The sequence below is a fragment of the Oncorhynchus tshawytscha genome, unplaced genomic scaffold, assembly GCF_018296145.1.
Source record: "Oncorhynchus tshawytscha isolate Ot180627B unplaced genomic scaffold, Otsh_v2.0 Un_contig_8974_pilon_pilon, whole genome shotgun sequence".
In the NCBI taxonomy this organism is placed as follows: Eukaryota; Metazoa; Chordata; class Actinopteri; order Salmoniformes; family Salmonidae; genus Oncorhynchus; species Oncorhynchus tshawytscha.
The window spans coordinates 120357-134548 of record NW_024609795.1 but is presented as its reverse complement, the minus strand read 5'-3'; the positions used below and the strand labels follow the sequence as shown (position 1 = coordinate 134548).

At 44.3% G+C, this 14192-nt stretch overlaps 1 protein-coding gene across 1 annotated transcript in view; it reads right to left on the bottom strand.

The window, feature by feature from the left end:
- The window catches only part of coro7 (coronin 7), a 262730-nt gene that overhangs the window by 221867 nt on the left and 26671 nt on the right, over nucleotides 1–14192 (bottom strand). Inside the window, 1 exon segment of the mRNA XM_042318189.1 lies at nucleotides 12193–12243. Within this exon segment, the coding sequence (XP_042174123.1) occupies nucleotides 12193–12243 (51 nt within the window).

Sequence of the window (14192 nt, the reverse complement as noted above, 5' to 3'; positions counted from 1 at the left end):
GAATTGAATTGAGTGAGTGAGTGAGTGAGTGAGTGAGTGAGTGAGTGAGTGAGTGAGTGAGTGAGGCAAGGGGGCAACAATGGGCATGGAAAGAGAGAGAGAGAGAGAGAGAGACAGGGCAGAGGGGAACAGGTAGTTATGAGTTATGACTGCACACACATTAAAGCTAAATGCTCCAAACACTCATATGGTGACCTCACAAAATAAGATGTGCTTTTTGGTCCAAAATGTTTAAAAGGTCAGTATAAACTATGTGATATAGGACTATGCGGAGGGAAGAGGAAGGTGAGGTGCGGGGGTCGGGAGCATCAATCATAAGGGTCACAGGTACAGGTACTAGTTTGGATTGCAGATTTAGATTTCACTCTTCAGGACGAGCATTGTAGCCTGGTCCCAGATCTGTTAGTGCAGCACAGCCAACTCCCATGGCAGCATAAACAGATCTGAGTCCAGGTTATGAGTGCAATAAAACAAAAATGGTACACACACACACGCACACACGCAAATGCACACACACACACATCCATGTTAATTTGAATAGCATTATAACTGTTATAGTTCAGGTCCTTTAGAGGTTTCTGATTCCTTAAAAAGGTCTAAATTACTTAACAGGTTTTCCCTTTTTTCTTCATCCAAATAATATATTCTCACACATACCGTCTTTCAGCGCTGCCAAAGAATGAGATGTTGATACTTCCTTGAGAATAAAAAGTGTTTAGGGTCAGAGAACATCTAAACACCAGCACATCATGTGGTATCACGTCAACATTGTGAAATACAACATCCATAAAGTACAGAATGGGAACTATCCAAGAAAACGTCAAAGCTCGTACTCAGAGCTTACACACATTCCCCATTACACAAGGAATCAATCTAACCATGTTTCTACCAGTGGTTTTTAATACACCCAGTCACGCTGTCCGCTGGACTTGGGCCATTGCTGTTCAATTTCAATTCAGAAGTGGCTAGATGGTTACTATAGCAACCTTGTTAACTGTGAACTTTGTCTGAAAACAAACAGGTTTAACAAGTGGACTGTGTTTCCAAGACTGATTCCTCTTCTCCCATTGTAAACGTGTGGGTGCGTTTCCCAACAACAATTTCTCTTCCATCCCTGTTGTAAACATGTCATGGCTGAACTATCCCACAGTCTACCTACCCAGATATGGGCTTCTCCTCACCAACACCTTTGACCTCAGTTTTTTCCTTTTTGGATTATAGGCTCATAGATAATACAGTTCAACAAGATAACACAGACAGCAATCAATAAACACATCATGTAGTACAGTACAGTGTTGGGGAATGGAGCCACAGAGATCAGACTTAATGCCGACCTGGCATTCTGTAGTAGGGTTTAATGCTGGCCTGCCACTCTGTAGTAGGGTTTAATGCTGGCCTGGTACTCAGGACGGACTGTATCGCTGTAGACTCTGTAGTAGGGTTTAATGCTGGCCTGGTACTCAGGACAGACTGTATCGCTGTCGACTCTGTAGTAGGGTTTAATGCTGGCCTGGTACTCAGGACAGACTGTATCACTGTCGTCTCTGTAGTAGGGTTTAATGCTGGCCTGGTACTCAGGACAGACTGTATCACTGTCGTCTCTGTAGTAGGGTTTAATGCTGGCCTGGTACTCAGGACGGACTGCATCGCTGTAGACTCTGTAGTAGGGTTTAATGCTGGCCTGCCACTCTGTAGTAGGGTTTAATGCTGGCCTGGTACTCAGGACGGACTGTATCACTGTCGTCTCTGTAGTAGGGTTTAATGCTGGCCTGGTACTCAGGACGGACTGCATCGCTGTAGACTCTGTAGTAGGGTTTAATGCTGGCCTGCCACTCTGTAGTAGAGTTTAATGCTGGCCTGGTACTCAGGACGGACTGTATCACTGTCGTCTCTGTAGTAGGGTTTAATGCTGGCCTGGTACTCAGGACGGACTGCATCGCTGTAGACTCTGTAGTAGGGTTTAATGCTGGCCTGCCACTCTGTAGTAGGGTTTAATGCTGGCCTGGTACTCAGGACGGACTGTATCGCTGTCGTCTCTGTAGTAGGGTTTAATGCTGGCCTGGTACTCAGGACGGACTGTATCGCTGTAGACTCTGTAGTAGGGTTTAATGCTGGCCTGGTACTCAGGACGGACTGTATCACTGTCGTCTCTGTAGTAGGGTTTAATGCTGGCCTGGTACTCAGGACGGACTGTATCACTGTCGTCTCTGTAGTAGGGTTTAATGCTGGTACACAAGAGAGACTATCGCTGTATCCACTGTGGTCGTCGCCCTCATGCTGAAGATGGAGATTCATATTAAAAGAGACAAAAATATGAATTTCTCTCAAACGTGGAAGTTAAAAGTTTTGTTCTTGACCTTTTAATATTTCTGACGTGTCTACTATGTGTCTAACCCAGGGATTCGAGTCAATCCATAAGAGTCTGTGTTCGTGCCTGCGTTCGTGTGTGCATGCATGTGAACATGCTCAGATGCCTGCATACACACGTCTATCCATGCATACTGTAGTAGAACTATAGAACTGTAGTAGAACTACTGCTAAGGGAATCTGCAGTATGATCTGAGCTACTTTGCGGCCAAGAGGAGTGTTTTTCCAACTGGATCGGGCCGGCTTCCCGGCGCACCTTCCAACTCTCCCATTAGAGTCCACAAGGACGCACAGAGCTCCGAGCTTCCGGACACTGTGATGAATAAGAGTATCTCCAGATGCTGCACTTGATTAATTTATTACAATTGTTTCTTCCAATTATTGATAAACATGCACCTGTTAAGAAATTGACTCCATGGAAAGATGAGATATAGAAAAATTGGTTGAAAGAGATGGGGAAAATGGAGTGACTAATAAGTCCGCCTGCACATCTAACTGTCTGACTTACTGCAAATTGAGAAAGGATGACTAAACTCAACAAAAAGAATAAGACACAGTACTCTGAAGCCAAGATCAATGACAAAGAATGATGGGGAAAAACTTGAGTACTTTAAATGAAATTATGGGCACAAAGACAAATTCAATAAAAAAATGTCATTCAATCAGATGGCTTACTTATCACAAAACCATTTGATGTTGCAAATTATTTAAATTATAACTTCATTGGCAGTCGTCAAACTTAGGGAGGAAATGCCAATAACAGTGAGCCATTGCATTCATGCATAAAGAAAAATAAAAAATTAAAGAAAGGAATTTTAAGTTTGAATTTTGTAAAGTTTGTGTGGGAGAGGTGGAAAAATGATTGTAATTGATCAATAATGACAAACCTCCTGCCATTGACAACTTAGATGGAAAGCTACTGAGGATGGTAGCTGACTCTATAGCCACTCCTATCTGTCATATCTTTAAGCTGAGCCTAAAGGAAATTCTTTGTCCTCAGGCCTGGAAGGAAGCCAAAGTCATCCCGCTACCCAAGTAAAGTGGTGTTTACTGGTTCTTACAGCAGACCTATCAGCTTGTTGCTAGCTCTTAGCAAACTGTTGGGAAAAAATGGTGTTTGACCAAATACAATGCTAGTTCTCGGTAAACAAATTGACAACAGATTTTCAGCATGCATATAGAGAAGGGCACTCAACATGTACTGCACTGACACAAAATACTGATGATTGGTTGAAATAAATTGATAATAAGAAGACTGTGGGAACTGTGCTGTTAGATCCTAGTGCAGCCTTTTATATTATTCACCATAACCTCTTGTTGAGAAAATTGATGTTTTATGGATTTTCAAACTGTGCCATATCATGGATTCAGAACTATATATCTAATAGAAATCAGAGGGTTTTCTTTAATGTCAAACATGTAAAGTGTGGTGTACCACATGACAGCTCTCTAGGCCCTTTACTAGTTCTATTTTTACCAATGACCTGCTATAAGCATGAAATAAAGCCGGTGTGTCAATGTACGCTGATGATTCAACCATATACATGTCAGCAACCACAGCTAATGAAGTCACTAAATCCCTTAACAAGAGAGTTGCAGTGAGTATTGGAATGGGTGGCCAGTAATAAACTGGTCCTGAACATCTCTAAAACGAAGAGCATTGTATTTGGTACAAATCATTCCCTAAGCTCTAGACCTTAGCTGAATCTGGTAATGAATGGTGTGGCTGTTGAACAAGTTGAGAAGACTAAATTCCTTGGCGTTACCTTAGATTGTAAACTGTCATGGTCAAAACATATAGATTCAATGGTTGTAAAGCTGGGGAGAGCTCTGTCTATAATAAAGAGATGCTCTGCTTTTTTGACACCACGCTCCACAAAGCAAGTCTTTCAGGCTCTAGTTTCGACTTCTCTTGAATATTGTCTAGTCATATGGTCAAGTGCTGCAAAGAAGGACCTAGTTAAGCTGCAGCTGGACCAGAACAGCACGGCACGTCTGGCTCTTCATTGTAATTAGAGAGAGAGCTAGAGAGAGAGCTAATAGAAATACTATGCATGCCAGTCTCTCTTGCTAAGAGTTGAGGAGAGACTGACTGCATCACTTATTTTATAAGAAACAAACAAATGTGTTGAAAATTCCAAATTGTTTGCATAGTCAACTTACACACAGCTCTGAAGTACACACACACACACACACACACACACACACACACACACACACACACACACACACACACACACACACACACACACACACACACACACGCCACCAGGGGTGTGGCATGTCCAGAACAAATTCAAGAAAGCGTACAGTATTATATAGAGCCATTATTGCATGGAACTCCATTCCATCTCATATTGGTCAAATGAACAGCAAACCTGGTTTCAACAACAGATAAAGCAACACCTCACAACACCTCTCCCCTGTTTGACCTGGATAGTTTGTGTGTCTGTATTAAAGTGGAGGCTATGTAGTTCTGTCATGGAGCTGTTCTTGTCTATGAATGTTCGGTATATTCATGTCTCATGTTCTGTGTTGACCCCAGGAAGAGTAGCTGCTGCTTTTACACCAGCTAAAGTGGATCCTAAGAAAATACCAAATACCAAAATACATCATAATCAAGGGACAACAACAACGGAAGGAGGACAAAACCAGTGGTGAAATCTATTGGTTAGCCTCTAGGTCTCTCTGCCTCTCTATTTTCACCCTCCCTGCCTCCCTCCCTCCCTATACCCCACCTCTTCTATTTCACAGCTCTTCCCTCTGGCCCAAAACAGTAATACTGTATAAGTTACTCTAGCAGCAGTCAGCCACAGAGCCTCATTGTCATGGCTGCCAGAGTCCACACCGTCTGGAAGCTAGCCCACCGTGCCCACTGCTAGTTTGGACTTCCTGTAACGACAAATGTGAGTCTGAATGACCATGAGATCCACATACGCACACACCTCCTATAAAGAAAAATAAGATTCTGAGCAGTCACACACACACACCTCCTATAAAGAAAAATAAGATTCTGAGCAGTCACACGCACACACCTCCTATAATGAAAAATAAGATTCTGAGCAGTCACACACACATACACCTCCTAAAAAGAAAAATAAGATTCTGAGAAGTCACACACACACCTCCTATAAAGAAAAATAAGATTCTGAGCAGTCACACGCACACACCTCCTATAATGAAAAATAAGATTCTGAGCAGTCACACACACATACACCTCCTAAAAAGAAAAATAAGATTCTGAGAAGTCACACACACACCTCCTATGAAGAAAAATAAGATTCTGAGCAGTCACACACACACACACACACACCTCCTATAAAGAAAAATAAGATTCTGAGAAGTCACACACACACACACACACCTCCTATAAAGAAAAATAAGATTCTGAGCAGTCACACACACGCAGACACTGACACACACACACAGCATGTATGTTTAAAGTTACAGGGGAGAGAGGTTAGAGAGAGGGGAGTGTCCGGTCTCAGTAATGCAGTTGACTGGTGTGTTTTCACTCCTTTGCCCTACTCACTCTCTCCCTCGCTCTCCTCCAAAACCCATTCCAGGCCCTCTCTAATTTCACCAAAAGCAGCAGAAGCCCAAATGGAGGAATCTGGCCAGAGAAACCAAACCGTTCCCTTTCCTGTCTCCCTCTCTCCTCTTCAGTGCCAGGGACCACAGCCTCCGATTCTGCAGCCAGCTCTGGCCCAGAAGTATTTTCAGCTCTGTGATTCCAACACACACACGGATGGGACACAAACACAGGCACGTGCACCTCACCAAACCTTGTAACTAAGTATGGGCAGGGAAGAGGCCTCGCTAGGGAGGTCAGTAGATGCCTCTAGGAAGGAAGGGAGACAGACATTTTGGGGATGATTAGGGAAAGTACAGAGCCGTGGGCAGAGACAGATAAATATCAGGTGTTTCTATAAGAAAACAAAAAAAGGGGACAGTAACAAGCACTGAAAGGTAGTCAAATGTAAAATAAGGGTGTTTTCACATAGAATCATCTTTAAAAGAACCAATCTCAGTCCTCTTTAAAGTGACTCAGTCCTCTTTGGGTTCACATTTCTATGTTTAGAAGGGAACCAAGATCTTTTTCCAACATTCACTCAATACAATTATTTACAAATTGCAGGACAAGCCATTTAATCAGAACATGTTGTTATCGGAATTACATTTTGGAAGCTAATAGATTGCATTCATGAGACATAATAATTGTAATCACACGATACAATTAACGTGAAAATATTATCGGTAACAGAATTAATAGCAGAAGAATAACTGCAGATTAAATCATGCTGTAATTGAAAATTGTACACCCAATGCAGGCTACTGCCCCTTATATAAGAGCTCAAATTGATTTGAGTGATTCTCACCAAATATGTTGTGGTCTTCTCACACCATTCAAATTCCCACAATCAAATAAACAGCTTAAAGATCTCTCTTAGCCTACAGGACCGAGTTTGGGAAGACCTGATCTAGTGTGTGGTGCGAGAATAATAACAACTCAGACCACATCTCGAGATGGCCTCAGTTGGGTTCTCTTCATGGGCTCTTGGAGGGGTCTGAGTTCCTCTGGAGTCTTCACACTGCACAAAAAATTAAGCAAACTGCACTGAGTTCACAAAAATTGTCTGAAAGGGACGAAGTGGAAAACATCCAAAGATCAAAACGACACATTTCAGCTGTGAGAGATTCTGAGAACACACACACACACACACACACACACACACACACACAACCTGTGCCAGCTATCTAAATGTACACTGTGTGTGCAGCATGCGTGCGTGCATGCACACACACGCACAGTTGGAATACGGCTCTTCCTGTCCGAAGCTTAAATTACCCAGCAAGCTCTCTTTCCCCATAAATACAGCAAAAATCACAGCTACAATTACTGTCTATATATTTACTCCACCTGCCTATAAGGGAACATAATCATGTCCATCCTAACCTTAACCTACCCCTAAATTAAGAGCAAAACACACATTTACGATTTCATACATTTTCCCGATAAAGCGCATTTTGACTTGGCAGCTTGGCCTTAGTGGGAACCAGAGAGATGGTGGTATACTGTAGCTACAAGCTGGGTGGAAGCTACATGTAGCATGGTTGCCCCATATGGTTATGCTTAAGCAAACAAACTGCCGTAAAAGGTTAAGGCTTTAGAAAGAGTAGAAAGAGTAGGCTAAAGCACACCCAAGTTTGGCATCTCGGCTACGGTTGAACTAGCCTGGTCCCAGATCTGTTTGTGCCATCTTGCAAGCTCATATGGTCATTGTCATGCCAAATGAACATAGCAACAGTTTGGCGTCCAGGCTAGGGTTGAACAGGACACATCAAAAAATCTGCTCCATATGTCCCTGGATGGTACTGTACTGAATGAAAGCTATTCCAGTCAACAGTGCTTTAGCAAGCAAACTCCTCTAACAACCACTTCACCCAGGTTTGGCTAGGGGTGGAATCAGGACAGGCTCCAAGATATAGCCCTGGATGGTACTGCTGCACTGAACGCCTGCTGAACGATGACATGATTTGTTTAGTGAAGTCAAAACACTTCATCACTTCTCACCTCCTTTAGAGGAGATCCTCCCTTTAATAGTTACCAGCTTTCCTCCAGACCTGGGTTCAAACACTACTGGAAATCATTTCAAATACTAGATTATGTGCTAGATTGAGCTGGTCTGACTTAATGGGCCAATAGTCTAGTCCCAAAAGTATAAACCATGGCCATTTTTTTATCTATGAGGTTAGCAACATACACAGAGACAAAGTTGAGACCGTTTTGAGACCGGTACTGTTTATATTGTGGCCTCGCCGGCAATTCGCTTCCATCAAATCATGACAGAACAGACAGAGTTGTTACAATGCATTGTGGGGGCAGAAGACAAGACAGAAACCCTAGTGGAATGCATCTTAAAAGACCCACTCTATCATTTAAAAACAACAAAACAGGAGCCCCACCACTTGACTTGATATAAGCCTCAGAGATGGGGCTGGAGAAATGTTACCACTTAAAATCATAGATGGAGCTTTGGACAGCATGCATAAGGGATATCCTTCAACAACCAATGAGTATCATTCATTTAAAATATCAAAACTGTTAATATCAGTACCCCTTTAAGTTTGACATAAACAAACAATCAATCTGGGGGCATCACAAAGACATCTGGAGGCATCACAAAGACATCTGGAGGTATCACAAAGACATCTGGGGCATTACAAAGACATCTGGAGGTATCACAAAGACATCTGGGGCATCACAAAGACATCTGGAGGTATCACAAAGACATCTGGGGCATTACAAAGACATCTGGAGGCATCACAAAGACATCTGGGGGCATCACAAAGACATCTGGGGGCATCACAAAGACATCTGGGGGCATCACAAAGACATCTGGGGGCATCACAAAGACATCTGGGGGCATCACAAAGACATCTGGGGGCATCACAAAGACATCTGGGGGCATCACAAAGACATCTGGGGGCATCACAAAGACATCTGGGGGCATCACAAAGACATCTGGGGGCATCACAAAGACATCTGGGGGCATCACAAAGACATCTGGGGGCATCACAAAGACATCTGGGGGCATCACAAAGACATCTGGGGGCATCACAAAGACATCTGGGGGCATCACAAAGACATCTGGGGGACATCAAAAGACATCTGGGGGCATCACAAAGACATCTGGGGGCATCACAAAGACATCTGGGGGCATCACAAAGACATCTGGGGGCATCACAAAGACATCTGGGGGACATCTGGGGCATCACAAAGACATCTGGGGGCATCACAAAGACATCTGGGGCATCACAAAGACATCTGGGGGCATCACAAAGACATCTGGGGGCATCACAAAGACATCTGGGGGCATCACAAAGACATCTAAAACCAAACCGCCGTCGGTTTCCCCCAGATTTCATTGTGATGCAGTGAATGTCTGTCAGATCCCCAGTGTTAACTGAAATGTAATGCTGTGTGTAATACTGTGTTTAACAGTACTCTGAGACCCATGTATACATTAGATTCACACCCTCGATCCGGTCCAATTACCAGCCTCATTGTGTTTCTGTCTGTCCCAAATGCCACCCTTTCTCCTACATAGTGCACTACTTTTGACCTGAGCACTATGGGCCCTGGTCAGAAGTAGTGCACTATAAAGAGAATAGGGGGCCATTTGGAACACCAGCTGTGTGTTAGGATGTTAGGATGAACCACTGCTCTGCTCGTTAAAGTCTACTCTACCACCCAGCATGGTGTTAATGGGAGTGGCGCTCCTTCTCACGTTCTCCAGAGAGACATCTGAAACCTGTCAAGGGGGCTGAGATGATGGGGCTTTCTGGTTTAACTATTGCACACTTATCAGGTCCTCTTGATGAATATGAGTGTGAGTGTGAGTGTGTGTGTGTGTGTGTGTGTGTGTGTGTGTGTGTGTGTGTGTGTGTGTGTGTTTTCCAAAGCCCTGGGTCATGAGTTCCAGACATGTGGACCCTTCACAAAGAACCCTTAAATGAGCAAACTGAAAACATTCCAGCAGGTTTTACTTCAGTTTCACAATGTTCTTTATCCAAACGCATCGAGAGATCTAAGGAATTCAGTCATTTGAGTAGCAGTTCATTTCTAACAATGGTCCCATTGCCAAACGCATCCACAACCTGAAGTAATATTCCATGGGAGTGCTGTCCTGTTGGTTAAAAGCAGGAGATGTTGTCAGAAAGGTTCTCCAGTGTCTGACAGATTGACACACCTGAGGTAAATATTGTACTGGAGGGTTCAAACACTTGGACTGGAGCCAGTTATCCTCTCTCACATTGATTCAGCAAACACGCTCACAGTAAATAGACACACACACAGAGACTCATGTACACAATGCCCAAGGCCACGTACAGAAAAATCCATATGGAACTTTTCTCAACTTCCTTTAAGACAAGGCGCATGATGTCAGTCGGCACAGAGGCCTGTGAAACAGTAATCCTTTTACAAAGGTGTCATAGCCACACACACACACACACACACACACACACACACACACACACACACCCTCTTTGGCAGTGAGCTGTCCTCCAGGTATTTACACCCAGGCGGTGGGCGCTGAGCGGTGTGTAATATTTAATCTGCTGGCAAGAGCATGTATTGTTTTTCCAGCCAGTCTCTGTTTACAGATGACAGAGGGAGACTAACACAGGGACTATAACACTAATGACATCTCTCTGTTTACAGATGACAGAGAGAGACTAACACAGGGACTATAACACTAATGACATCTCTGTTTACAGATGACAGTGGGAGACTAACACAGGGACTATAACACTAATGACATCTCTCTGTTTACAGATGACAGTGGGAGACTAACACAGGGACTATAACACTAATGACATCTCTCTATTTACAGATGACAGAGGGAGACTAACACAGGGACTATAACACTAATGGCATCTCTCTGTTTACAGATGACAGAGGGAGACTAACACAGGGACTATAACACTAATGACATCTCTCTATTTACAGATGACAGAGGGAGACTAACACAGGGACTATAACACTAATGGCATCTCTCTATTTACAGATGACAGAGGGAGACTAACATAGGGACTATAACACTAATGACATCTCTGTTTACAGATGACAGTGGGAGACTAACACAGGGACTATAACACTAATGACATCTCTCTGTTTACAGATGACAGAGAGAGACTAACATAGGGACTATAACACTAATTAAATCTCTCTGAGAGGTCCCCTTGATGTCTGCTGCCAAAAAGTGAGAGAATCATTTCTCAATGTTGCACACACACACACAGGAGGGTTTGCGTGTGCCCCCTCCTCATTCCTGCTGGTTGTGATGGAGTACCATTGGAAAGGAAAGGAAAGGGGGAGACCTAGTCAGTAGTACAACTGAATGCATTCAACTGAAATGTGTCTTCTGCATAACTCAACCCCTCTGAATCAGAGGTGCGAGGGGCTGCCTTAATCGACATCCACGTCTCCCGCGCCCGGGGAACAGTGGGTCAACTGCCTTGCTCAGGGTTGATTGGCCAAAAGCTGGGACTGAGATGCCATCGTCAACAACTCCGATAAATCCCAGTAAGGAAGTAACCAGAGGTCACAGAGGTTCAAGGTCACACCAACAACACCATTCCAAATGTTTCCCTTGGTTCCCACGGGTAACTAACTTGTGTACAGTCCTAATGAATCAATACTTAGATAAATCAGGAGAAGGGACAGTGGTGAGAGCTTTGGGCCAAAGCCACCATGTTTTTCAGTGGGACTAGGACGTCTCACACCGCTCCGCGGTGAAGTTTCCCCTAGGTACAGATCTGGGATCAGCTTCCCCTCAACCAATCCTAATCTTAACCATAAGTGAAGAAAATGCACAACTGAGCAAAGACCAGCATGTAGGGGCAAGTTCACCCTACACCATCCCACCACAGCATGGGGCAAGGCAGACTGACAGGGCAGCTTCCAGAGGGAAGGGTCAGGAGGTCGGCCATTATAAATCAACACGGAGGAGATGGAGAGCTGACCGTGCCTGTAGTTCTCCATCTTGTGAAGTGTTACACAGAGACACACAGAGTAACACGCTTTTACCCTCTGATACCTGGTCCGGCAGGTTGACCTCCGCTGACCTCCAGGACAAAGTCACAGAGAGCCAGGTCACAGTCATACAGAATGTATCACCCCTGTCCTCTGTTAATCTACCCATTCATTCTATGAGCTCTGTCAAGCAGCATACATTCACTGGATAGATGGCAATGAATGATGGTTCTGGTTAGTTGTTGTGGGTTAGAGGAGATGTGGAGTCCAGTATAGTGACTTACCTGAACAGGTGTCAGCTGGGCTCTTGGGTCAAAGACTCGCAGCTTTTTGTCCTAGGAAACAAAAGAAGAGGAAAGATGTGTATTGGGGTCACTTGGAAAAGGACACAGACGTACTTAAATGAACGCTACAAGACAATGTTGACAGATCTTTAGATTTGAATCAGAAGCCCAAACTGATTGGTCCCTTTCTTACTCTTCTAAATCATGACAGGCATATGGAACTGAACAACACCAGAAAATGTTAGCATGGTCTTAAACAGTGCAACACAGCATTCTCCTGGTATTTGTAGAAGCCAACCATGATTACAGTGAACCACTATAAAATCTTGAAATAACTAACCCACAGTCCATGAAATGACTGAGACACCAATACACTCACTGGACAGTTTATTAGGTACAACACTCTGTTCACAAAAATGGTTCACTCCTACAGATAATGAGTCACGTGTCTGTGTCTGGCTGTATAAAACAGGCAGACAGGCATCGAGTCATTCAGTGGGCAAAACCAGTGGCCTAAGCGACTGAGCGTGGTATGATCATCGGTGCAAGGCGTGCACCGGTTCCAGTATCTCAGAAACGTCCGGCCTCCTGGGCTTTTCACGGCGCAGTACAATAATAACGGCAGTACAACTCATCAGTCCTTGTCACAGATGCACTATTGCAGCAGACATCCACACAGGGTTCCACTCCTATCAGCTAAAAACATGAAGAAGTGGCTCCAGTGGGCACGCAATCACCAATAGTGGACAATTGAGAAGTGGAAAAACATTGCCTGGCCGACAAACCCCGGTTACTGTTGCATCATGCTGACAGCAGAGTCAGGATTTGGCGTAAGCAGCGTGAGTCCATGGCCCCATCCTGCCTGGTGTCAACGGTACAGGCTGGTGGCGGAGGTGTAATGTTGTGGGGAATGTTTTCCTGGCACATGTTAGGTCCCTTGATACCAATTGAGCAATGATTCCATTCCCCAAAGAATTCAGGCTGTTCTGGAGGCAAAGGGAGTTCCGACCCGGTACTAGATGGGTGTACCTAATAAACTTTCCTCGGAGTGTATTAAAAACAAAAAAAATATGTTTTAAGTGAGAAGTAGGGGGGATTGGTCTGAAGCCAAAAAAGATAGGAAATTCACATGAGCACCACAATGCCTACTCCATCCATGCTCTACCAAGGTTTTCCAGCACATAGCTTTGATCTACTACAGTAGCTATGTTGGTCTATTGTACTTCAAACAATGTGAATGCAGGTTGCTTAGGATTCAAACTTTCTCTGACTATATCACAGGAGCCAGGAGTTACGGCAGACTATGTAACTGGAGCCACAAGGTGTTCCTGACCATGTGGTCTGAACCGGTAAAACTCTGGGCCCTGTATATGTATCAGATCTGACTGATCCTCAGCCCCCCTTTACCCTACCCCCCTTCACTTCACCCCCACTGGCCCTCAGCATACGGCAGTAATCAGGCCAGACAATCAGAGAGGGGATCCTCTGTGATTGCGAGGAAATGGGGTGTAATGGGAACCGGCTGTGGCCGGGGACACTCCTGTCCTGGTGTGTGTGTGTCACTCAATATGACACAGGGCTCAGATTTCAGTGAAACACTGACAGAAACATACAGCATAATAACAGGTAACAACTGTAATAACCCTCAGACCAAACACAACCCCCACCAAGACATCAACGCATGTCAGAAAGAATCAGGGCAATGACACTGACTGATACAAGGACTCAGGTTTTTGTGCACTTACACAGTGAAAGCACAAACACACACACACACACAACCAGAATACAGACAGGCAGACCGGCATTAACCTTTCTGTGAGACACACACACACACACACCCCAGCTGAAATCAAAGTTGAAGAAAGTGATTGTTGAGAGGAAGTGGTTCCCCTGGCCTTGCCTTCAAAGACCCAGTTCAAAGTGTGTGTGTGTGTGTGTGTTTTCCCCCAGCAGTCCCCACTATGGATGATGGATTTATTTGCTGTTCACTGCTTGGAATA